The sequence below is a fragment of the Ornithorhynchus anatinus genome, chromosome X2 (genome assembly GCF_004115215.2).
Source record: "Ornithorhynchus anatinus isolate Pmale09 chromosome X2, mOrnAna1.pri.v4, whole genome shotgun sequence".
Lineage (NCBI taxonomy): Eukaryota > Metazoa > Chordata > Mammalia > Monotremata > Ornithorhynchidae > Ornithorhynchus > Ornithorhynchus anatinus.
Window position 1 is genome coordinate 16998682 of NC_041750.1, and position 27172 is coordinate 17025853.

Consider the following 27172-nt stretch of genomic DNA (forward strand, 5'->3'; position numbering starts at 1 on the left):
GGATTCAATACCTGTTCTCCCTCCTATTTAGTCTGTGAGCCCTAAGTGAGTCCTGATTGTCTTATATCTACCCCAGTGCTCAGCCCATAGTAAGCCCTTAATGAATACCACAATTAGGGGCATGCGTGTGGCATTAGACCCCCGGAGTTCTGTAGTGACTGTGGGCAAGTCACTTAACTTCTCTGTGCCTCCGTTCCCTCATCTGTAAAATGGGGATTAAGACTGTGAGCCCCACGTGGGACACCTGATTCCCCTGTGTTTACCCCAGCGCTTAGAACAGTGCTCTGCACAAAGTAAGCGCTTAACAAATACCAACATTATTATTATTATTAGTGTGAGTTTTCCTTAGCATGGGTTTTTGCAAGAACACAATCCATGCATTTTAGGAGAACTGGGTGTACTTAGGAAGACACTAGGTGGCGGAGTTGCCCTATCAGAGTCACGATTCAGGTTTGTGGGGCCAGGATGACTTCAGATCAACACTGCTTAATTCTCCTGAAGAGCCACAGTGTCATAAACTCTTTTGAATGTTTTATGCCACGTGGTCGATTTTTCGCCAGCTGGGCAAGAGAGAACATTTTATTCTTTATTCATTCTTGAAGCTTCGATTGTACTATCAGCTCTCAAATCATGCAAAGGAATATATCTTGAGTCTCTTGGTGGAGGGTGCATCAAGTTGATCAATGGATATATGAATTTGCAGTACACTAGGGTCAGGGGAAGGGAGAGTTGAGGAAGCTCTAACTGTACAACGACGACCTGGAAACCGGAGCAAAGCCCTCAGCCCCAAGGCGGCTTAGGGTCAGGGATGGGCTGTGGTAGTGGACACATAGGTCGAATTTGCTGACTGAGTTGGTTTTCCGCTTATGAGCCACACCAGCTGGAAGCCAAGGGCCAGGAGTCCTGTACCGAATAAATCTCCCAGGCCAGTGAGGAATGGGATGGAATAGTTATCGGGATCCATTGATTTCCACCATAAGAACCGTAATAACACGTCCGCCAAGTAGAGCAGGATCCATACCTGTTCCAGGAGAGAGAAGAATGATTAGAGGTGACTCCCAATTCTTGACTAGCTCTCTTCCAGAGTCCTCACGTCTATCTCGGATTTACATCATCCATATTTCTGGGGTCAAACTGGTCCATCGGAAAGGCACTGGGAGCAGTCAACTGACATTAATTTGAAAAGGTTCAGTGTCGTCTCAGCCCCAGAAATGTGGGGGAAACCCGCTAACTCTTTTCCCATTCTACCCCTCATCTTTCAAAGTTAACCAGGACCTGAAAATGATCTCACCATCTCCCGAAGGAGCCTGGCATCACAGTGAGGGAACACCCCAGAATGGATGCTGTTAAATTAACTGACATCTCCCATAATACCTTCTAGCTTTGAAAACTAGCTAACCAACACTGCTAAAGTATCTGAGTTATGTGAAATGTTAGGCTCTCCAACATGCCACTATTTACTATAAAGGGGGAAGACAATAGGAGAGTAGAACTTGAAGAGGGCAAGATCCAGAGAGACAGGAGATCTTGGCGGAGCCGGCAGAAATGGGAAAGCTGGGCCGGGAAAGCCATGTACGGCGATGGGTCGAAATGAAACCTCCCGGGAGACAACGATTGGAGAACAACAAAGCTTGTGTTCTCTAGGTGCTGCCTGGAAGCCACCAGGCTACCAAAGAGCCTCAGATAATAATGTTGGTATTTGTTAAGCGCTTACTATGTGCCGAGCACTGTTCTAAGCGCTGGGGTAAACACAGGGGAATCAGGTTGTCCCACGTGGGGCTCACAGTCTTAATCCCCATTTTACAGATGAGGGAACTGAGGCACAGAGAAGTTAAGTGACTTGCCCACAGTCACACAGCCGACAAGTGGCAGAGCTGGGATTTGAACTCATGAGCCCTGACTCCACATAAGCGCTTAACAAATACCATAATTAAAAAGGCACTTTGTGTTAACAGATCTATCATAATTTGTGCTAAATGAAAATGGGCTTTAATCTCTATCAAGCCCATCAAAATACTTCAGAGGGAGGGGAAAGGAAGTGCTTAAGCCAAGGTGAACTTCCCAGCATTAGCTCTAAGTTAACCTGTCTGCAATTCTGGCATTGAAATTCAGTAGTCCTAAAGAACTAAAAGAAGAGATTATAACCATAATGCCCATTTTAAATTTGTATATTACCTAGAATATGATTATGATTATGGAAATAGGGAGCATTTCTACCATCAGCGTGCTCCTGTTTGGATTCAGCAGGCTGTGAATCAGAGAAACTACTTGTGCCCATGGTTGTGGCTTTCTTAATCATTATTATTTTTATTATTATGCTACTCATTAAGCACTTACTGTGTGTCAAACACTGTTCTAAGCACTAGGGTAGATGCAAGTTTAATCAGAGTCACTGTCCCACATGGGGCTCACAAACTAAGTAGGAGGGAGAACAGGTATTGAATCCCCAGTTTACAGATGTGGAAACTGAGGCCCCCCGAGAAGTAAAATGACTTGCCCAAGGTCATGTAGTAGGCAGGTGGTGGACCAGGATAAGAACCCAGGTCTTCTGACTCCCAGGCCTGTGCTCTTTCCGCTAAACCACGCTGCTTCTCCGTGAGGGCAGAGGATGTGTATTGCTTCAAGTTATTAGTACAGTTCCTGGCACTCCGTACTTCAGATTGACTGGCTGATTGTTAATATGTCCTGGTTGGCTGCTCTGGAATACACTCAGTCCTACTTTTACCTCTCAGCTCCAGGCTGCTTGGCGCCCCCCCTTACCTGGATCAACGCCATGAACAGATAAACCACCACGAAAGTGGAAGTGATGAAAGCCGTCTCATCTTTCTTTAAGATGTGAGTAATGTAGAGAAACAACAGGTGGCCTGGAATCACCAGCAGAATCAGGACTCGGGCTGATTTGGAATTTGTACCTGTCAAACATGGAGGTAGAGGAATAAATTCTGGAAGCAGCTTTTTTGTATAATGATTGGACCAGCGATTTGAAGACTGTCACCCATAGGCAGTGAGAGAAGTCCATTCATCCATTCGATTGTATTTATTGAGAGCTTAGTGTGTGCAGAGCACTGTACTAAGCGCTTGGGACAGTACAATATAACAATGAACAGCACACTCCCTGCCCACAACGAGCTTACTGTCTAGTCTACCCCCAGCACTTAGAACAGTGCTTGACATATGGTAAGCACTTACCAAATACATTAAAAAAAAAAGAGCAAAAACCAAAAGGTAATTTGACTATTTGATAGCAAAATGATGAGTGACCCAGCGTAAATTATTACACCATCACTGTCACCCTCCACCGAATGGTACAGACCAAACCGATGACTTATTTTTTTTTGGTATTTGTTAAGCGCTTACTATGTGCCAGGCACTGTACTAAGCACTGGGGTTGGTTGTTCAGGCCTGGCCTGGGAGTCAGAAGATCATAGGTTCTAATCCCGGCTCTGCCCACTTGTCTGTTGCGTGACCTTGGGCAAGTCACTTCACTTCTCTGGGCCTCAGTTACCTCATCTGGAAAATGGGGATTGAGACAGAGCCCCACACGGGACAGGGACTGTGTCCAGCCTGATTTGCTTGTATCCACCCCAACACTTAGTACAGTGGCTGGCACATAATAAGTGCTTAAATGCCATTATTTTTATTATTATTACAGGTGCCCTCCAGATTTGGCACCCCAGGTGGAAGCCTAGGTAACCTGCCCCTAAATCTGTTCTGGAAACGTCAGCACATAATCAATCACAGATCAACAAAAACACTCAAGTACAACTGGATACGTACATTATATACCTATACCACACGTACACCTCCATCCATGACAGTGTGTATGTATGTACACACACATATACACATAAACACACATTCAAGAGCACGGGCTTGGGAGTCAGGGGTCCTGGGTTCTAATCCTGGCTCCGCCACTTGTCAGCTATGTGACTTTGAGCAAGTCACTTAGCTTCTCTGTGCCTCAGTTACCTCGTTTGTAAAATGGGGATTAAGACTGTGAGCCCCACGTGGAACAACCTGATTATCTTGTATCTACCCCAGTGCTTAGAACAGTGCTTGGCACATAGTAAGTGCTTAACAAATACCATCATTATATATGTGTATATACATACAAACATATACACACATCTAATATACATATTTATATATGTATACATACACACCCTTGGGGGGGTGCATTCATATATGCATGTATACATGTGTATATATGTACATGAATGTATATGTATATATATGGGTATAGTCACACATTTGAAATATTAAGGATGAGCAAGATGAGTGGAGAGACTGATAATAATAATAATAATAATGATGGTATTTGTTAAGTGCTTACTATGTGCCAAGCACTGTTCTAAGCGCTGGGGTAGATACAAGGTTCTCAGGTTTTCCCATGTGGGGTTTACAGTCTCAATCCCCATTTTACAGATGAGGTAACTGAGGCCCAGAGAAGCTAAGTGACTTGCCCAAAGTCACACAGCTGACAAGTGGCAGAAGCGGAATTAGAACCCACGACCTCTGACTCCCAAGCCCATGCTCTTTCCACTAAGCCACAATGAGAACGAGATGGAGCATGAGCATGGCAGAACAATGAGGGCAGGAGGAAGGATGATTAGGTGGCCCACAAAGCAACAGCAAGATGGTGGTTGATTGGACTGCACTGAATAGAAAAGTCAAAAGATTTGATTAATCCTTAGAACAAATAGTCTATAGAGTGGGAGGGGCAGGCCTCGCTGCCAAGGTTTCCTAGCGAGAGGCAAAGAAAGTTATTACCTCTGCAGCCCATTTCAATCTTGAAGCACTTGATGGAGGATGATGACAGGGAGCTAGAAGAAATGACTTCTGCTTCCAATATTTGACCGCCCTCCCCCGCCACTCACCTCCCAAGCCTCTTGGTTATCCCTAGACCTTCCCTACCTTGACCGAAGAACGTTGAGCATGGATGAGGACAATGGGACTTCATCCCAAGAGGAAGGACTCCAGGCGTGCTCCAGAAATGCAGGAAAGTAGAAATGCGGCTGGCCTGCACAGCCACCAGATTGCCACCTGCTCCTGAGAAGAGACAAGACCTTTGGCACAGGATCCAGAAGACGAGAGGAGAACGGAATGGGGAGGAACACTCAATAAATACCACTGATGGATTGAAAGGATGTCATCTAATCCATCTCCTGCCTCAGCATTAGACTTCACATCACATCCTCAAATAGCGGCCTACCCCATTTTTAACGCTCTCCAAGGGAGGGGCTGCAACTTTCACCCCTCGGTAACCCATTTCAGTATTCCCAAGCAAATGGCCCCAGGAATTCAATCAACATTAGACTCTCCCAGCCCTGAATTCAGTTCTTTGGATTTTGGAAGTGTCTTACTCTATATCAGGGCCAGAAAAATTCCAACTACCTTGACGGTTTGTACAGTGTGGAACAGACTGGATTGTCAGCCACAGGGATGAAATCTCATCATCAATAAGGCCATTTTTGCAAATCACACAGGATTCAAAGTGGTCGTGGTCCTGGTGGTCACAATCTTGCAGTGCTTTAGGACTTCGGTTCATGGGAGAAATGGATGAGGAGAGAACCCTTTTGCCAAAATAATTCTCTCTACCATAACTTGTGGCTCTGAGGCATCGAGGTATTAAAGGGAGATTCTTAGAACAAATCAGTAAATGACCTTCCCCTATTCTCACAGGCAACCTGCAAATTCAGTCAGTACTTTGGATGAGTCCTGCATTAAGGAAAATCCGTGTCGCAGTATGCGTGCCTTGACCAACGTGGCATGTGGGTATCCCACCCAGGCAGCATTCTAGGCAAAAGGTGTGGCAAAAACCTGAAGTATGGTGAAACCGCCTGCAATCCAGAAATCTTAAGCCCTGGGACTGACTAGATGGTAAGCTTCTCAAAGACAAGGACCATGTCTCTTACTCCTACTCTACGTTCCAAGAACCTAGTACAGTTCTCTGCACATGGAAAGACTGAGGAGGGGAGGAGGGGGTGGGAAAAGGGTAGAAAGGGAAAGGAGGAGGAGAAGGAGAGGAAGAGAAGAGAGTGTGGGGGAGAGGAAGTGATGGGGACGAAAAGAGGCGGGAGTCAGAGGGAGAAAGGAAGTGGAGGAGGAAAAGAAGAGGGAGACAAGGAGATGATGCACAGTCAAGGAAGTTTCAATCAGTGGCATTTATTGAGCGCTTACTGTATGCAGAGTAATAATAATAATAATTGTAGTATTTGTTAAGTGCTCATTATGTACCAAGTACTGGATTAAATGCTGGGGTGGATACAAGCAAATTGGGTTGGATGCAGTCCCTCTCCCATGTAGAGCTCACTGTGAGTCAGAGGTCGTGGGTTCTAATCCTGGCTCTGCCACTTATCAGCTGTGTGACTTTGGGCAAGTCACTTGACTTCTCTGTGCCTCAGTTCCCTCATCTGTAAAATGGGGATTAAGTCTGTGAGCCCCACGTGGGACAACCTGATACCTTATATCTAACCCAGCATTTAGAACAGTGCTTGGCACATAGTAAGCACTTAACAAATACCATCATTATTATTATTAGTCCCCATTTTGCAGATGAGGTAACTGAGGCACAGAGAAGTTAAGTGACTTGCCCAGTGTCACACAGCAGACAAGTGACAAAGCCAGGACTAGAATCCAGGCCCTTCTGATTTCCAGGCTTGTGCTCTATCCACTAGGCTGCTTCTGTACTAAGCACTGTAGTAAGCGCTTATGCTTGGGACAGTACAATACAGCAGAGTTGATAGACATGTTCCCTGCCCACATCATGGGGCCAGACCATATGGATTGATGTGCTTGCCCTAGTAGATTCACCAGGGGACTAAATGTGCAACTAAAGCTATAATGCCTAGGTCTGCTGTCTGTACTCTGGCCAGGTCAGTGAGACTGTATTGCAATTTTTTTTAAGATATTCTGAAAGTGCTTATTATGTGTCAGGCACTGTGCTAAGTGGGCTAGACACAAGTTAATCAGGTTGGACACAGTCACTGTCTCACATAGGCCTTGCAGTCTAAGGAGGAGGGAGGAGGATTTAATTCCCATTTTACAGGTGAGGAAACTTAGTCATAGAGAAGTTAAGTGATTTGCCTATGGTCACACAGCAAATGAAAAGCGGTATGGCCGAGTGGAAAGGGCATAAAAGTCAGAGGACCTGGGTTCTAATCTCAGCACCCCCACTTGTCTGCTCTGTGACCTTGACAAGTGACTTAACTGCTTCATGTCTCAGTTTCCACAACTGCAAAATGGGGATTCGATACCCGCCCTCCTTCCTACTTAGACTGCGAGCCCCATGTGGGACAGGATCTGTGTGCAAACAGATTAACTTTTGTCTACCCCAGCTCTTAGAACGGTGCTTGACACACAGTAAGTACCTGACAAAGACCATTAAAAAAAACCCCAGAAAGTTATCAGAGTCGGGATTAGAACCCAAATCCTCTGACTCCCAGGACCGTATTCTTTCAACTAGGCCATGCTGTTTCCCAATTTGATGTCCCTCATTGAGTAATGAATTGAACCACAAACTTAACAGGGAATTCTCTTATTTGGCTCAGCTGACAAAGGCTCCCCTTTAAATAAAATCACAGGCTAGGGTGAGTGGTGATTGGATGACATGGGCTAATAGGGCCAGGGGTCACAACTTTCAATTCTCCTTGTGGTCAATTCCTCTTTTAAATCAGACTTCAATCTGGAGGGGAGCAGTACCTTTATTGAGGCAAATGGCATGCGGCATTGGAGTGTGTACTGGAGAGTGTACTATAAATATTATCCAGTGTGCAAGTGTGTGTGTGTGTGTGTGTAGACTGTGGGTCAGGAACTGTGCCTGACCATTGATTATCCTGTATCTACCCCAACATTTAGGACACACAGTATGCATTTAACAAATACCAGTTATTCTTATTAAGAGAAAGAGCACATCTCCACATGCAGGTTATCCTTTGCTTCTGAAGGTGAAACTGTGGATGGCGTGGATCTAGCCACGCACGTGAGTGTTGCCAAAAAGACAGATCCGTCACCAACATTCTCTTCCGTGCTGTGTGCACTTAGATAAACGTCTTGCTGTACTTATGTGGGGTCACATTCAAGACTCATTGTCCAATAAACATAGCAATCCAGCCCTCTTCTGGTAAAAGCTGGTCACTGGCCCACTTTTCAGTAACCTTTGAAAACAACAGTATTATTTGGGGGGAAAAAAGGAGAACCTTACCGTTGATAACAGGAGAGAAAACAGCCATGCCTTCAAAGTGTGGTTTGGAGATGGTTTCCATTAAGATAAGACCACCAAGACTGAGGAAAGACAATGCATTAAAATAGAAGGAAAACAACAACAAGGTCTCCTTTTTAGCGTGCCCTCCTTGAGTAAACTAAACCATTAGCACTGAGGCAAGGAGCTTGGTGTATTTGCTCTTGGGTGAGTATCACCTCCCTCAGGGAAGTGAGTGGAGAGTGGCTGAACAGTTTGGTACTTTCTAGAAGGAGCCGAGAATCCTGGTTTGCACGGCTGCAGTGACGTACACCGGGCAACCCCCAGACCATAAGAAGGTTTGGAGTTCTTCCTTGAAGTGGGCTGTGCCCACCCACTAGGACAGTCTTCTTCTCAGAGAAGGGGTTTCTTGGAGACAAGGCTTCCACATCAGCTTTGAAGCCAGCGGCTCACTTATGGCCCATCATGCCCAACTAAGTTTCCTAAATGCCTGGATGGGGCTGCTGAACCCTCTTCTCCCTCCTCTCTACCTCCCCCCCCCTTTCTTTTTAATATTTTTTCTTGCCAGTTTGTTCCTTTTCAGCCAGTTTAGGGGATCATCATCTGCCTAATCAAGTCAATCCAGTGTCTGACTTGAGGATGGGATGATTTCACCTGATGTCAAGGAAATACTGTCATTTCCCAGGAAATCTCAAAAGATATCTAGCCTACTGTGCCCTCATGGCCCCATCATCATGGACACATTTAGTATGACTTTGCTCCAGAAAATGAAATTTGTATTCTCTTTGGATCTTGCAAACAGTAAATGTTAATAGCTTCTACTGAGGTTTCTCTTGGCACGATGACAATCATCTCACTCTAGATCAAAGATATCACAATTTACGCCCAATCCCCTAAGTCCGCCCTCCCACACTTGAGCAGAGTGGTCATTTGAGAGGGCTGTTTTGCTTGGGCTCAATTTCTGCATGTAGACCGAGAAGGGGAGGAGGGTCATGGGCAAAGCCACATAGAATGGGTCACTGTGTATCAGGTCATGTGACATTCCTGCACCTCCTCAACAAGACTTCCCAACACTTCTTTCAGAGGAGTACAGGGCAAATACATTATGGGAAGCTGAGGAAGCTCTCGGTTCAATGAGAGACTAATGAGAGAACTCAGGAGGTGGGCTGGAAAAACATTTTTTCCCCCAGTTTTCACAGGAAGGCATGTCCTCCCTCTGACCCAGAACTCCATCCCGCCTCATATTTGAAAAACCACTACTCTCCCCATCCTCAAAGACTTACTAAAAATAAAACCTCCAAGAGGTCTTCCCCTACTAATTCCTCATTTCCCCTACTTGCTGCTCTCCCTCTGCATCACCTATGAATGTGGATCCATATCCCCGAAGCACTTGATATTCACCTCCCCCTCAGCCCCACAGGACATATGTACATATCTGTAATTTATTTGAATTCCTGTCACTCCTGGTAGACTATAAGCTCCTTGTGGGCAAGGACTGTATCTACCAACTCTATTATACTGGCCCATGTGCTCAATACAGTGCTCTGCACATAAGCTGTCTCTATCTGTTGCCGACTTGTTCATTCCAAGCGCTTAGTACAGTGCTCTGCACATAGTAAGTGCTCAATAAATACTATTGAATGAATAAGCGCTTAATAAATAATTGATTGAAGTTGGCTGCATTCACCCAGGGGAAAAGCCAGAACTTGACTGCTTAAGTGTTCATGTTCTTCAGTTTGGGTCTGATTTTCTTTAAAGAAAGTGTTTGTAAAAATCCTCAATCACTTGCATTTCAAGCTTTCATTTTTCACCATTAAGGAAATATTAGCCGATGGTCAAAATGGAGGAATAGGAGTACTAGTATCATAGGTGTTAACAACCAAATGCCCAGAAAAGGTCACTGGTTTCTCATAAACCTTCTCCTCTAGCCAGGCCACTGGAAACTGGCGCAACAGTGTCAGCATATGGCGGGGGGGATTAGAAATCTGATGAAGATGGCGGGAATGGGGGAGGAGAAAAAGGATGGGACACTGTAATTTTCCAATCCTCTTTCTGCCTGCGAGGGCCTTGCTGGTGATCCTGTAGTGCCATCCACGGGCAGAAACAAGAAATTATTTGGTGAGGGAAAATAAGGGAGAGAAGGGGATCATCAGTTGAGGAAAAACCACTTGAGTGGTTCAGGCCATAAAGAGCTGGAGGATCAAGAGCCTCAGGATCGTTCTCTTTGGCCATCGCTGGCCTGCACGTCAGAATGGGGCTGCTTCATGGGCCACGCAGTTTACTTATCATTCTCTTTGTATGATGGCAGGAGGGAAGATGTATGTACATGTGAACAGGATTAGGGGGAGGCGGGGGAAGAGAGGTCCCTTTTGGGCTCACCTGCTAATTCCCATGGCGATGATGACGGGGTGCCACCCGAATTTCAGGATCTCCAAGATGGCAGGATTTCGTTTGGCAATCATAACCCAAAGCGGTATCAGACTGATGAAGCCACAACAGACCAGTGGAGACAGGAAATAGCAGTCTGCTCAGGGATTGAAAAGAAACAGGCCAGATAAAACAGAAAGGTAGGTTCATGGTCAAAAGGCCCTCTTCCTCCCTTGAGCTACTTCTTCACATCCAAGAAAAAAAAAGACTTCCCTTTGCTGCCCAGTACTACCTAATGAGCCCGATCTGCTCCTCCAGGCTATGGAGGGTATGGACCCTAGGTGGGAAGAAGAGAAGTGGGGTTACTCTTCCCCGTCGCAAAGGGGTGCTCTTCCTTCTTCTGTGCCCACCTGGCGTCCCCGAGGCTCTAAAAGGACAACCAAGTTACCAAGTTCTTTCATCTTTGAGAAACAGGTTGGAAAGTAAATCAAACCATGTTTCCAATCCGTGGCCATTCTCCCTTCCCCAGGAGGAAAAGAATGCCCGTGGATCATCAGACCGGACGTTTCAACCTGCTGTTAATTAAGTTCAAATGAAATTGGACCATCCCGCTTTGCCATGTGTTCCTCCCTCCCCACCAAATCCCACTTTGAGAGTCACTGCTTCTTTTAGGAGATCCATGTCCTTCAACAGCTATCTTCAGGCTTGCAACATCTTAGGGAAATAATTATCCTCATTCCGTTGATGCGGGAAACTGGGACACCAGTTCAAAGACACAAGATTAGTCAGTAGCCGAAGCCAAAGGCTCTGGGCCCTGACCTCATTAAAGCTGGAGCTCTCTCTGTTCCGCCCCAGTGACCCTTGCTAGAGCCAACAGGTTCTCCTTCTCCCTTAGTTGAAACACACCCGGCCCCTGCTCCTGACCTCACCTTTGTATTCATAAAAGATGCTGCTGACTCCAGCCAGGATCACCAGTGTTATCAGGTCTCCGAGACTCGCTGCAATAGGGGCAGCAATGTTGTCCGGGTTTAACCCCAGTCTCTGGGAGACGATAATCACAGCAACCATCACTAGACCTGCAGAAAGAAGATGAGGGCTTCATTCAGGCTGGGGGGGTGGGGTGGGGGGGGTGTCCCCTCCCTTGAACACCCCCACAGCCACTAGGAGCCACCGAACTTCATCTTACAACCTCCTCCCTTGTCTTGGCAAAGCTGCCTCCTGCCCTGAAACCACATCGGGCAACCCCCTCCCCGCCCCATTGTCCCTAGGAGACCACTTTTATAAAGTTGGGAAGCTGCAGCCACCGAGAACCAGAAGCTGTGGTCCTTGAGTTCCAGGAATTCACCAAATTCTACCGCATCCTTCATTCTACTTCCAACATCCCTGTCCTCTCTCATCACCACCCCACATTTCCCATCCAGAGCATACACCCCATCCCCTTCAACATGTCTCCATCACTTGCACCATCACCTCTCCTGCCCTCAACACCTGGCTCAATTCAGACAGTACAGTCTCCCCCGCTGCTCTCTCTCTCGTGGGAGCCTCAGCTTCTCCCATGGTTTTAACTATCACCTATTAACTCTCACCTCTACCTGGATGACTTCCAAATCTTCCTCACTCTCCCTGACCTCTCTCTTTCTCTGCAATCTCACATCTCTTCTGCCTCCAGGACATCTCTATATGGATGGTCCATTGGTACCTCAGACACAGCGTGTCCAAAACGGATCCCATATTCCCTCCCAAATCCTCTCCTCCACCTGCTAAAACCTCCTATCACAGTTGACACCACCACCATCCTCCCATCTCTCAGGCCTATACCCTGGCATTATCCTTGATTCTTCCCTTTCTTTCAACTTCCATATTCAGACTGTCACTAAATCCTGTTCATTCTTCCTGGATGACATGTCCAGAACCTGCTCTTTTCTCTCCATCCAAACTGCCACCCTTGTGTTCAAGCACTTGTCATATCCCAGTTCGACTACTGCATCAGCCTCCTCACAGACCTCCATGCCTCCAGCCTCTCCCCTCTCCAGTCCATACTTCACTCGGCTGCCTGGATCATTTTGATAAAACATTGCTCGGCATATCTCTCTCCAGTCCTCAAAAACCTCCAATGGTTTCCCGCTCATCTCCCCATCAAATGGAAACTTCTGATCATCGGCTTTAAGGCACTCAGTCAGCCCCACTTTCTTATCCTCTCTCCTCTTCCACTGTGCCCCAGCTTGCACATCTCATCCTCCTAATAATAATAATAATGATAATGGCATTTGTTAAGCGCCAGGCACTATACTAAGCTTTGGGGTAGATAAAAGCAAATCGGGTTGGACACAGTACCTGTCCCATGTGGGGCTCCCCATTTTACAGATGAGGTAACTGAGGCAAAGAGAAATAAAGTGACTTGCCCAAGGTCACACAGCAGACAAGTGGTGGAGCCGGGATTAGAACCCATGACCTTCTGACTCCCAGGCACGTGCTCTCTCCACTACTCCATACCCCTCAAACCAACCCCCTCGCTGTGCCCCATTCTCATGTTTCCCAGCAATGACCTCTTCTTTTCACCCTCCTTCTTGCCTGGAACTCTCTCCCCTTTTGCATCTGGCATGCCACTATTATCCCTATCTATAAAGCTCTTCTAAAATAAGATCTCCTTCAGGGGATCTTCCCTGATTAATCTCTCACTTCTCCCCTCTATATCTCCCCCACCCCCCAACTCCACTTCAGAAACTCCAGCATCACCTAAGTACATGGGTACTCACACTCCTCCTTAGCACTTAAGGCTACTTCATTTCTGAAATTCATTTTAGTGTCTGTTTCCTAGATAGTAAGTTCCTCAAGGGAAGGGAACAGGTCTCCTAATTCTATTGCAGTCTCCCAAGCTCTTAGCACAGTGATTGGCTCTCAGTAGGTGCTCAGTGAATACTGTTGATGGGCTGATTGATTCAGGGAATACATAAGGCTTCTCAACTGAGAGCTCTCCAAGACCCAACGTCGAGGCTTCTGAATCCCAAACGCCATTTCCTACACCAAACTGCTTGTTTGCAAGAAGAAATCAATCCGCCATCTGAAGAGAGGCTATTAAATGGCTTTAGGCATTAAAATAAAATATTGAAAAGAAATCTGGAGCAGATTTCTTAAGCATTTAATTCAAAACAAATATCTAGGCCTAAAACAGCCTGCTACATGATGATACGACTGGTCAGTTTACACTGATTCAAAGATCCATGGAGCAGAGATCATGTCTAACCTCTGTAGAGCTGATGGCACGGTTTCACCAGGATTATCTGGATGCGTTCCCCCACACTTCCCCCTCATCGCCACATCCATTCTCACAGCCTACTCAGGTGTCTCTCAAGAGATCTCCCACCTGCCTTCAAAAGCCACCTCCTCTGCCTGTGCCTCTGAGTCCATCCCTTCTCTATTTCTAAAAGCATTTGCACCTGCTCTTCTTCCCTCCCTGGCTGCCATCTTTGACCATCCACTCTCTAATGGCTCCCTTCCCCTCTGTCTACAAAACATTGCCATATCTCCCTTATCCTAAGAAAAGCCTTCTCGGGACAGCACTGCACCATCCAGCTATCATCCCACCTCGCTCCTCCATTCCCATCCAGACTCCTCAAACCGATCTTATATACATGCAACTCTTCCCAGATCCTCTCCTCCGACTCCCTTCTTGTCCTTCTACAACCCCTTCGCTCCATCAACACCTCCCCCTCCTCAGACCGCTCATAAGCCAGAGCCACCATGGGTGGGCTGCTCACAGGAGAGGGGATTCGGCCTGGCCTAGATGAGTTAAGTGGTTGTGGTTGTAGAGCATTGAAGAGGATCCTGCTGTCACTTTTGTGGTTTTTGCCAGGGCTGAGCACAGGCATTTGCACTTATCACTCCACCAGGGTCCCAAAGGAGGGGTCATCTGTCCCCTTTGCTCTGCACACAGTAAACACTCAATAAATATGAATGAATGAATGAATGAATAACTCAAGGCTGGGCCACTAACCAGAACCCTTTCCGGGATTCATAGTGAAGCAGCGGGGTATAGTGGATAGAGCACAGGCCTGGGAGTCAGGACGTCATGAGTTCTAATTCCGGCTCCACCACTTGTCTGCTTTGTGACCTTGGGCAAGTCACTTATCTTCTCTGTGCCTCAGTTACCTTATCTGTAAAATGGGGATTAAGACTGTGAGGCCCATGTGGGACAGGGACTGTGTCCAACCTGATTTGCTTGTATCCCCTTCCCAGAGCTTGGTACAGTGGTTGGCATATAGTAAGCACTTAATAAGTACCATAATTTTTTAAAATGATTATTATTCAAAGAGTTCCCAGTCCTCGGTATGTACCCTAGCCAATTAGGAATGGAGAAAGATTCCTAGGAGCAGAAAGTGGGGGTTGGGGATTTTGGAACGAAGTTTCTCAAGGTCAAAAGAGGCCCATCTTGTGGGAGTGGATTGACAAGCAGGGTCAGAGTTCCCAGAGGAGTGAAATGAAGCTCACCGAGAATAAGGGCCGTCGCAAAGGCTGTTGTGATGCTGCTGGCACAGAGCACGATGGCCTTATCCAGCATCACCTGGCTGCTTACGGTGGCTCCCAAGAACAGCGCTGCCAAGGCAGCCAGGAGCCCCGCCACTGTGGCCTGTACCTGCCAGGACAGAAATTGGAGATATGAGGGGCAGAGAGCAAGGCAGGGAGCGAGCAAGAACGCAGGAGACGGAGTGCGAAAGAGTGCGGAAGACAGAGAGTGCCAGAGACAGAGTGTGGGAGACAGAGCGTTAGAGAAAGGGCACAAGAGAGGGCGAGCGGGTGACAAAGCACAAAGGAGAGCGGGACTGTGCGAGCCAAAATGACACAAAGAATCCCCCAGGGAGAGGGTAATAATAATAATAATGTTGGTATTTGTTAAGCGCTTACTATGTGCCGTGCACTGTTCTAAGCGCTGGGGTAGACACAGGGGAATCAGGTCGTCCCACGTGGGGCTCACAGTCTTCATCCCCATTTTACAGATGAGGGAACTGAGGCACAGAGGAAGTGAAGTGACTTGCCCACAGTCACACAGCTGACAAGTGGCAGAGCCGGGATTCGAACTCATAACCTCTGACTCCAAAGCCCGTGCTCCTTCCACTGAGCCACGCTGCTTCTCCAAGGTATCCAGGGTATCCAGGGGAAATCAATGAATCAATCAATGGTATTTGAGCATTTACTGTATGAAGATCACTGTACTAAGCGCTTGGGAGAGTACAATGTGCTTTCAGGTAACTGGTCCCATTTGCCTCTCTTTGGCTCTTCCTGGTCACTTGGCTGGCTACTTTCCAAAAAGATAGCCCAAACAAAGTAGCAGAATAATCACCCCAGCCTCGCCCCTTAACTTGTCTTGGCTCCCCCAGTGCCCTTCTTCCTGTCTTCATTACTACTGCAGGTCAAAGATAAACTCTTGACCCTCCACTCTCCATTCCTAAAGAAAAATAGGAGCAGCAGCACAAGCGCTCAGGGTGTTGCTTAAAATGCAAACTCTGTAACCCCAGGAGTTTGAATCGCATATGAGGGAAGGGGCGGCAACCAGGGCACCAGGCATAGCAGTGGTCTGGGAGAGCAGGAGATCCAGACTCTAAGTTCTAGCTCTGCCACTGGCCTGCTGGGTTATCTTAGTTGTAAAATAATAATAATGGCATTTGCTAAGTGCTTACTATGTGCCAAGCACTGTTCTAAGCAGTGGGGTGGATACAAGGTAATCAGGTTGTCCCACGTGGGGCTCACAGTCTTAATCCCCATTTTACAGATGAGGTAGCTGAGCCACTGAGAAGTTAAGCGGCTTGCCCAAGGTCACACAACAGACAAGTAGCGGAGCCAGAATTAGGACCCATGTCCTCTGACTCCCAAGCCCGTGCTCTTTCCACTAAGCCATGCTGCTTCTCTCAAGATACCTGCCTTTCTCTACCTCTTAGATTGTGAGCCCTGTGTGGATTAAGGGACTGTGTCTGATACGATTATTTTGTATCTCTAACCCTGCATTTAGCCCACTGCTTTGGCTCCTACTAGGTGCTTAATAAATACCATGATTATTATTACTTATTACGGGACCTTTGTACAGTCCTTGGCACATAGTAGGTAAATAACATTTAAAAAAAATATTTGCTTTCCTGGCTTCACCAGAGTGATATGCAGCTCCAGAATGCCTCCGCAGGATGATGACTGGGCATCCTTGGTCTCAGGATCTATTCCCCACCACCTAGTACAGCTGCTTCCCTGCCTCTCCTTCTCCCTCCACAGAACTGAAGGACAAGGAGAAGTAAATGGCAAGCATGGCAGAGTCAGATAGGTATGGGGAAAGAAGGGGATGTCTTCTGACCCTCCCAAGATAGCCACCGATTGGGATACTCAAGATAGAACTCCTTACCCGAGCCCTCATCAGAAAGGCCATCCCCCCACCTTCCTATACTGCATCCGTGGTGGCCTCTTTAGCTTTCTATAGCTATCCCCTGCTTTCCCACCTTCCACTTAATCACCCCACTACCCTCAAAATAAAGGAATCTATTTAAAAGGTTTGCCATTTGTTTTTGTTTTCATCCTTAAGTGGCAGGGAGCTATGAGGTGGCCGGGAGCAGGGTGATTCCGACAGGGAGAGAGTTGTTGCTGAAATTCACCTTCTGCCTCCTGTGAGCCTTTAGGCTGGGGCCAAGGCCCAGATCTGAGGTGACTTCCTGATTCCCTGTATCCAGGGCTGGGCTGTCAGGCTATATTTTCCCAACCCTGACAGAAGAGGGAGAGGCCTAGGGGTTCTGAAGCAACGCAGGGGGGAGGTTCTGGGGACCAAAAGACTCAGATTCTCCATTCCCCACTGGCACAGAGGCAGCAGAGCTGTCACTGAATCCTGTTGGTTCTGCCTTCGAACTTTGCTAAAATCTGCCCTTTCCTCTCCATCCAAACTACTATTATGCTGATCCAGGCTCTGACTATCAATCAGTGGTATTCACTGCACATAATGCCCCTTCCTACCTCTCCTCCCTTCTCTCTTTCTACCGCCCACCCCGCACGCTCCGCTCCTCTGCCGCCCACCTCCTCACCGTCCCTCGGTCTCGCCTATCCCGCCGTCGACCCCCGGGTCACGTCCTCCCGCGGTCCTGGAACGCCCTCCCTCCTCACCTCCGCCAAACTGATTCTCTTTCCCTCTTCAAAACCTTACTTAAAAATCACCTCCTCCAAGAGGCCTTCCCAGACTGAGCTCCTCTTCCCCCTCTACTCCCTCTGCCATCCCCCCTTTACCTCTCCGCAGCTAAAGCCTCATTTTCCCCTTTTCCCTCTGCTCCTCCACCTCTCCCTTCCCATCCCCACAGCACTGTACTCGTCCGCTCAACTGTATATATTTTCGTTACCCTATTTATTTTGTTAATGCATTGTACATCGCCTTGATTCTATTTAGTTGCCATCGGTTTTTACGAGATGTTCTTCCCCTTGACGCTGTTTAGTGCCATTGTTCTTGTCTGTCCATCTCCCCCGATTAGACCGTAAGCCCGTCAAACGGCAGGGACTGTCTCTATCTGTTGCCGACTTGTTCATCCCAAGCGCTTAGTACAGTGCTCTGCACATAGTAAGCGCTCAATAAATACTATTGAATGAATGAATGAATGAAATAAGCGCTTGGGAGACGACAATATAATAGAGTTGGTAGATACATTTCCTGTCCACAACGAGCTTATAGTCTAGAAGGGGAGACAGACATTGATATAAATGAATTATGGATATGTACCTAAGTCCTGTAGGGCTGAGGGAAAGATGAATAAAGGATGCAAATCCAAATGCAAGGGTGACTCAGACGGCAGTGTGGGAGAAGAGGAAATGAGGGCTTAGTCAGGGAAGTCCTCTTGGAGGAAACATGCTTTTAATAAGGCTTTGAAGGTGGGGAGAGTGAGTGTTCGTCAGATAAGAAGAAGGGGGGTGATCCAGGCCAGAGGCAAGATGTGGATGAGAGGTCAGTGGTGAGATAGATGACACTATTGCATCAGCCTCCTCACTGACCTCCTTGCCTCCTGTTTCTCTCCTCCCCCCTCCCCCCTCCCCCCACCAACTCCAGTCCATACTTCACTCTGCTGCCTGGATCATTTTTCTAAAAACCTGTTCGGTCCATGTTTCTCCACTTCTCAAGAACATCCAGTGGTTGCCCATCCACCTCTGCATCAAACAGAAATCCCTTACCATTGGCTTGAAAGCATTCAATCACCTTGGCTCCTCCTATCTACCGTGCTGATTTCCTACTACAATCTAGTCCACACTTTGTTCCTTTAACACCAACCTATTCACTTTACCTCAGTCTCATTTATCTCACCACCAACCCCTCACCCACATCCTCCCTCTGGCCTGGAATCCCCTCCCCCATCAGATACGACAGACCAGGACTCTCTCCACCTTCAAAACCTCATTAAAAATCACATCTTCTCCAAGAGACCTTCTCTGACTCGGCCCTCATTTCCCCTACTCCATCTCCTTTCTGGATCATCCTTGCACTTGGCTCTGTACCCTTTAGGCACTTGATATTCACCCCACCCTCAGCCCCACAGCACTTAGGTATGCATAAAAATAATGGTATCTGTTAAGTGCTTACTATGAGCCAGGTGCTGGAGTGGATAGAAGCAGATTGAGTCAGACACAGTCCCTGTCCCAGGTGAGGCTCATAGTTTCAATCTCCATTTACCAATGAGGTAACTGAGGCACAGAGAAGTTAAAAGACTTGCCCAAGGTCACACAGCAGACTAGTGGCAGATCTGAATTAGAACCCATGTCCTCTGACTCCCAAGCCCGTGCTCTTTCCACTAGGCCATGCTGCTCCCCATATCCATGATTTATTTTAAGATATGCCTCCCCCACTGGAAGCTCCTGGTGGGCAGGGATCGTGTCTACCGACTCTGTTGTACTGTACTCCCCAAAAGATGGAGGACAGTGTTCTGCACTTGGTAAGTGCTCAATAAATACCACTGATTGATTGATTGATTGATCATCTGGGGGCAGATCAGCAGGTGGGACTGGGGGCTGGGAGGTGCAGGTGGCTTCACCCAGGCCGGAGAATGGTTATCTGCCACTCGGTGTGGCTTGTTCCACAGCTGCAGGAAGCAGTGCAGGACAGTGGCTGCCCGGTGTCCTGGGGTGGGGGCTGGGAGGTGCACCCCCAACCAGGGAAGGCCGCAACCACAAGCGCCAAGCTGGAAGAGCTGCGCAACCTCACAGAGAATTTCCGTGGTCTTCGGATAGGTTAATCACCCGCAGGCTCCCTCTCTGCCTCCAGCTGCGACAGAATGGGCCACTGCCTGTGGAGCAGATGGATGGACTACAGGGGCAGAGGAGGCACTGGCCATGGTGAAGAGCCAGTTTCTGGGACTGGGAGGTCAGCCCGAAGCCCAGCAGACTAAGGCTGGGGAGAGAGTGGGACCGTCCGTGGGGCGGAAGGAACGACAAATCACCTCCAGCCCCAGCCCCGGGTAGCCTAGCCCAGAGTCCCTTGGCTGGGTTGCCGAATTCCACCTTTCGTTCCCAGCTGGGAGCTGTGGGGAAGGAAGGAGCTTATGACCACTAGATGCCAAGCTCCCCCATTGGACAGTAAGCTCCTCAAAAATAAGAGATCATGTCTACCAACTCTATTGTATTGTCCTCTCGTGGCTTAGTGGATAGAGTACAGGCCTGCGAGTTAGAAAGACCTGGGTTCTAATTTCGGCTCTGCCACGTGTCTGCTGTGTGACCTTGGGCAAGTCACTTCACTTCTCTAGGCCTCAGTTCCCTCATCTGTGAAATGGAGATTAAGACTGGGAGCCCCATATGGGACAGGGGCTGTGTCCAACTTGATCAGCTTGTATTTACTCTGGCACTTAGAACAGTGCTTAGCATGTAGTAAGTGCTTAACAAGTACCATAATTATTATTACTTAGAACAGTGCCCCACACACTGTAAGCATTCAATCACTACCATTGATTGACTGAACCAGCGGTCAATAGGCTACCGGGAACAGAGGCAAGAGGAGTAGCCTGTAAGCTGCAGTGGCACTGTCCAGTGGGGATGCAAAGTGGGTTCGAGCAGGGGAGGCTGACAAGGGATGAGGGGAGAGGCCAGAAGGGGAGTAATGGGGGCTGAACCAGGAGTGGCTTCTGTCTGAACAAGGGTTTGGGGAGATTTCTGAATGATTGCATTTACTGCACGCCTGGAGTGCCACGGGCATCATAATGTCCTGCTGAATGGGAGAGGAGGAGGGATTGGCAGATTTTTTCCCCACCTCGTGAAGGCCAAGTGTCTGAAGCCAGTCCGGGCTGTTGAGAACAGTAGGGGAATGTGTGCTTTATACCTAGTTGCCCAGCTGCCACCTCTTCAGAATGGCCTTCGGGAAAAGAACAGGTGATGGAAGTAAAAGTTGGAAGGAGGAAGAGTTTGGTAAGAGAAATGAACCGGAATGAATAAACAACTCACCTGAATGACAGCCAGGTTGCTGATAACCATATTCCACTGCTTAGAACTACTGTCCATTTGTCCCGTGTTGGCCTGGAGGATAAGGGAAAGAGTGAAATTAATAACTGTGGTATTTGCAAAACGATTACGGTGGGTTAAGCATTGTTCGAAGTGCAGGGTAGATATGAGATCATTAGGTCCCCCATGGGGCTCATGGTTTAAGTAGGAGGGAGACCAGGTATTGAATTCCCATTTTAGATATGAGGGAACTGAAGTCCAGAGAAGTGATGTGATTTGCCCAAGGTCACTTGCCCAAGGCAAGTGGTCCTGTGACTCCTAGGCTCATGCTGTTTCCACCAGGCCAACTGCTAAGACCTGCCCCAAGGACAAATGGGGTCGCAAGACAAGACAACATTCACTGGGGGACAATTTTTGGCTGGGGGTAGGAGGAGAGACTTTTTAAGGTCTAGACTCCAGAGCTGCAGAATTTAGGAGTAGACCCTCCTCCCCCCCCCCCCCCCGCTCAATTCTGTTTATCTTTGCCAAGAAGCAGCTAAATGACAGTTTCTTCATCAGTCAATCAATCAATGGCATTTATTGAGCAGCTACTGTGTACAGAGAACTCTACTAAGTACTTAGGAGAGTACAATACAACCGTTAGTAGACATATTCCCTGGCCACGACGAATTTACAGTCTAGAGGGAACTCATCTACACTATGGGAATTAAATACCTGTCCTCCCCCCGCCCAGATCGTGAGCCTTACATGGGATAGGGACCAGGTCCGATCTGTTTATCTTGTATCTACTCCAGAGCTGAGCACAGTGCTTGGCACATAGTAAGCACTTAACAAATGCCACAATGATTATTATTAGATGGCACTCCCATGTGAATAAGAGTCGCAGCCCTCTCTTGAGTCCACATAACTCCACCCCGAGAGAATAGCAGAGTTAAGTTTGGCCCAACTCCTTCCTCTCAATCAGAGAAGTAACAGAGGGCTAAAAAGGAACCTTTCAGCTACCATCTTGAGACCTGACGTGAGAACTTGATCAAGTAAAAACTCTTTACTGCTGGTAAAAGAGCCCGGGAGCCATGCCAACTCACAGCTGTAGAAAGCCGGGATGCTAGAGTCATTTCCAGATTTCCTTTTAGACCCACTAGAGCTGGTACCAAGGTGATAATTCCTTCCATTTGCTTAAACACCTTCCAGTCCTGCCAAGGGAAGAACAGAGACTCCATTAGCCCAACCATACAAACAAGCACACGCTCACCTGAAACATTTACGTGTCTCCACCCACTTCTCCATCTAACTCACATCACAGTCAAAACACTACCACCTTCCTGCCCCAGATATCCCCCAACTTTGGTATCATCTTTGATCCGCACAGTCTGTTAACACTCACCCCTTCAGTCGGTCATTAAATCCTGCCAATTTTTCCTCCGGAACGTTTCACAGATCTGTCCCTTCCTCTCAAAAGGTTAACACCTCGGTACAGCCTCTTGCCATACTGCAACTAGACTAGTCGATTAGCTCCCTCACTGATCTCCCTACCCCTCCCCTCTCTGGTCTTTAGGGTACTCTGCTACACAGAACATCTTTCTAAAATATCATCTAGCACACATCTCCCCACTCCTCAAAAACCTCCAGTGGTTGCCCATTTCTCTCGGGGTTAAGCAGAAACTCCTGACCATTGGTATCCAGGTACTCCACTAACTCTCACTCATCAGCAATCTTCTCCTGCAACACCCTTGCTTGCACTTAGGAGTAGCTCACTTTACATTCATTTTTCTATTTCTCCTGCTATGCTCCTGCTATGAGCAGTTATAGTGTTATTCTTTCTCCTGCTCCACCTATTTGTAACTTATGTATGCTTTTCTAGCTTGCCCCACTATATTGTAAGCTCCTTAAGGGCAGGGACCATGTCTACTCCTATTGAACTCTCCCAAATCCTGTGCTCTCCACCCAATAGACTCTTAATAAATACCATGACACCTTATGCCCTATAATGAACTCCAAAATGAATCCAGGTCCCAGAACACCATCCTTCACAGAAGAAGGTTTCACATGATGGAGGATGAGGTGGGTACACTCTTAATAGTGGGTTCAGCACAGCTGAAAACTTTATACTGGCCAGAACATCTGTTGCCCTTAAATATTTTGACTAGAACATTGTGAGGAAATTAGGGAATGGTCATCTGACCACACAATCCTGCTTGGATACCACCTTTCAAAGCCTTATTAAAAGCACATCTCCTCCAAGAGGTGATCTCCTCCCTGACTAAGCCCTCATTTCCTCCTTTCTCTCACTTCTGCTTCACCCTTGCACTTGAATCTGTGCCCTTTACTCACCCCACCCTCAGGCCCACAGCACTTATGTACACATCTGAATTTATATTAATGTCTGTCTCCTCCTCTGGACTGTAAGCTCATTTTGGGCAGGGAACATGTCTACCAACTCTTTGTTGCTCTCTCCCAAGCGCTTAGTACAGTGTTCTGCACACAGTAAGTGCTCAACAAGTACAACTGATTAAGAAGACTGTGGGGTCAGACGTTGTGGCCCAAGTGTGTGATTGCAGTGTCTGGCCCTAACCACACTACAGCAAAGGATTTTCTTAATATGAGGTTTTGCGAGAATGCAACCTCTGTGCTTTAAGGGAGACGAGTTCTGCCCCACTAGTGGAACCTGGACTCTAAAACTCAGGTTTTCTGAGTCCCAGCCAGCAACAGAAAAATCAGCAACATCAATCTCCAGAGACCAAAGTACACATCTAGGCTAATTATTATTTTTAGAAGGGCCCTGGGGGAGGTCAGATAATGTGCTGAGAAAGCCCCTCTGCTTCTCCTTGTAACCCGAATAGAATAAAGTTTGCACTTAACTGGCAAGTGGAATCAGACTCTAGTTAGGTCCAGGAGAGAGATATCTCTCTTTGGGAGTTACTTGCTCAAGATTTCTCTTCAAAACAACAGAGAGATCTCCAGGAGATGTTACACAGGAAAAACTGGCAGGATTTGCGAGAGTTGAAGGACAGCAAGGAATCATGGATGACATCGAGGTTGCGGGATTCTGGGATATGGAGGATGTATGTACCAACCGATATGGGAAAGTTGTGGGGGAGAGGGGGAGGAGTCGATTTAGCGGGAAAGATGAGGCATATCGAGTTTGAGGTGTCAAAAGGATATCCAAATGGAGCTGTCCTGGAGACAAGAAAATATGCTGGATTGTACAGAAGACACATGCAGCTTCTTAAAGCTGTTTCACCAGGATCACCTATGAACCAGATTTACCAACAAATAGTATGGCAAGATGACCAACGAGGTCTCGGTATGCAGTCAGCTCACAAGCCTAGAAGCCATGCCTACAGCCACAGAGCTCCTCTGGGCCAAGGATGTGTGAGGAGAATGGATGACCACAGGATATCTAAATAGCTGCTGTTGGGGAAACTGAAAGGAGTTACAAGCCAGGCGGGCAGAATAAATAATACAAAGACATAGTGAAGCACAATTTCAAACAATGCAAAATATATGCGGACAGTTGGGAGACCCCCGAAATGGACCGACTAGTCTGGAGTCCAGCAGTCGGGAAAGGGTTGCTCTCCTTGAGCAAGTACTTCATGAAGATCAGGCTACCAAGAGATAGACCCGTAACAGAGGTAGGACCTGAATGGGATGCTTAGTAAAGTGTTCAATCAATCAATGGTCTATATTGAGTGCTTACTGTGTGCAGAGCACTGTACTTGGTATTTGGGAGAATACAACAGAGTTGTTAGACATGCTCTCTGCTCACAAGGAGCTTACAGTCTAGAGGGGAAGACAAACATTGAAGTAAATTATGGCTATGTACATAAGTACTATGGGACTGAGGGTGGGGTGAATATCAAGTGATTAAAGGGTACAGATTCTAGGCACAGTGCCTAGGTGACACAGAACGGACAGGGAGTAAGGGAAATGAGGACTTAGTCGGGAAAGACCTCTTGGAGGAGATGTGATTTTAGTAAGATTTTGAAGGTGGGAAGAATGGTGGACTGTCGTATATATAGAGGGAGGGAGTTCCAGGCCAGAGGGAGGAAGTGTGCAAGGAGTCGGCAGTGAGATAGCGGTACAGTGTGTAGGTTGGCGTTAGGGGTGTGAGGTGAGTGGGTCGGGTTGTAGTAGATCAGGGAGATAAGGTAGGAAGGGGAGAGTTGATTGAGTGTTTGAAAGCCAATGGTAAGAAGTTTCTGTTTGATGTGGACGGGCAACCACTAGAAGTTCTTGAGGAGTGGGGAGACATGGACTAATTTTTTTTGTTTTAAAGATCCGGGCAGCAGAGTGAAGAATGGACTGGATTGGGGAGAAACAGGAGGCAGGGAGGTCAGCGAGGAGGCTGATGCAGTAGTCAAGATGGGATATAAATGCTTGGATCAGCATAGTAGCAATTTGGATGGAAATGAAAGGGAGGATTTTAAAGATTCTGTGAAGGTAAAATCGACAGGATTTGATGAAAGATTGAATACTTGGGTTGAATGAGAGAGAAAAGTTGATTAGACAGAGAGGATAGTGATGTTGTCAACAGTGATGGCAAAGAAAGCTGGAGGACAGGGTTTGGGTGGGAAGATGAGGAGTTCTGTTTTGGATGTCTTAAGTTTGAGGCGTCAGTGGGACATCCAAATAGGGATGTCCTGAAGGCAGGAGGAGATGCGAGACTGTAAAGAATGAGAGCGGTCAGGGCTGGAGATGTAGATTTGGGAATCATCTGCAGAGAGATGGTAGTTGAAGCCATGGGAGAGAATGAGCTCACCAAGGGAATGGGTGTAGATGGAGAACAGAAGGGGACCCAAAACTGAATCTTGAGGGACTCCCACAGTTAGACAGAGGAGGAGCCTGTGAAAGAGACTGAGAAGGAGTGGCCAGAGAGAGGGGGAGAAGACAGTGTAAGTGAAGGCAAGGTTGGATAATGTTTCAAGGAGAAATGAGCGGTCCATGGTGTCATAGGCAGCTGAGGAGTAGAGGAGGAACTTGGAGAAGAATGGTAGGAAGGAGATGTGGTGATAACTGGAGGGTACTGTGGAGTCATGGTAGGGTTTTCTTAGGATAAGGCTTCATGAGCATGTTTTAAAGCAGCAGGGAAGGAGCCATTGAAAAATAAATGTTTGGAGATCAAGGTCAATCGACTGATTTGGGACAAACCTATTAGCATAGTAAGGACATTAGCTGATCTTGCACTTGGATTTGAACCTTTTATTCACCCCACCCTCAGCCCCACAGCACTTTAATACATATTCGTAGCTTATGTTAATGTCTGTCTCCCACTCTAGACTATAAGCTCCTTGTGGGCAGGGAGCATGTCTACTAACTCGGTTATATTGTACTCTCCAAAGCGCTAAAGACAGAGCACTGCACATAGTAAGCTCTCAATAAATATGATTGACTGACCTCGACTTGTGCCCCCCTGGAAGTGAAAATTCCCTTAGCATGCTTTGGGCTCTGGAGACTGATGTCACTGATCTTTCTGGTGCTGGTCAGGGACTCAGAAAGCCTGAATCTTAATCCAGGTTCCACTACTGGGGCAGAATCTTTAAGTGCATCGGTCTTTTTTGATAACCTGACACACACAAAGATAGGATCTCACCGATCTCACCCTCAGTAGCTTCTTAGTATATGAAGGACAGTTTTATTTATAGATGATACAGCTATACTCCACTTTCTTTGTCGAGTAGATGACAAGAAGAAATGATCTCAAGCTGCAGGCTGTGAGATTTAGGTTAGCCATTTCCTGAACATTAACCATGGAAGGTAATGGAATCTCCTTTTGAGGAGGTTTTTAAAACTATAAGAAGGATGGCTTCAAAGATATCCTTGCCTATTACTATTATGATAGTATTTGTTAAGCACTTACTATGTGCCAAGCACTGTTCTAAGAGCTGGGGTACATACGAGTTAATCAAGTCAAACACAGTCCCAGTCTCACACGGGGCTGACAGTCTAAGTAGGAGAGAGAACAGGTACAAAGAAGGAGCTGGTGGTCTCTCCTTCCATCCCCACATAAAGCGTGCTTGAAAACTGACCCATGGATATTCTTAGAAAGGGATGGTAGGTGACCTTTATCAGGGAACTCTGGAGATAGCCCTTCCTGATTGATCTGCCATGCACTGCTCCTGGGTTCAGTGATTTTTATCTGGGCATAAGCAATTCCAGGTTTTGTTCTCAACATGC

General features: G+C 47.2%; 1 protein-coding gene across 6 annotated transcripts in view; it reads right to left on the reverse strand.

Annotated features, from left to right (window-relative positions):
• Positions 1–573: 573 nt before the first annotated feature.
• SLC41A3 (solute carrier family 41 member 3) overlaps positions 574–27172 on the reverse strand; it is a 39281-nt gene continuing 12682 nt past the window's right edge. For 4 of the 6 annotated variants that reach the window (XM_029053473.2, XM_029053477.1, XM_029053479.2 and 1 more), the window contains 9 exons: positions 22084–22191; positions 21002–21073; positions 15056–15200; positions 11497–11643; positions 10580–10724; positions 8204–8283; positions 4915–5049; positions 2761–2912; positions 574–1021 (listed from right to left, as the gene is read on the reverse strand). In XM_029053473.2, the coding sequence (XP_028909306.1) occupies positions 803–1021; positions 2761–2912; positions 4915–5049; positions 8204–8283; positions 10580–10724; positions 11497–11643; positions 15056–15200; positions 21002–21073; positions 22084–22191 (1203 nt within the window). In that variant the 3' untranslated portion in view covers positions 574–802. The remainder of the gene's footprint in view (positions 1022–2760; positions 2913–4914; positions 5050–8203; positions 8284–10579; positions 10725–11496; positions 11644–15055; positions 15201–21001; positions 21074–22083; positions 22192–27172) is intronic. The other 2 variants (XM_029053475.2, XM_029053478.2) reach the window with 2 other exon arrangements.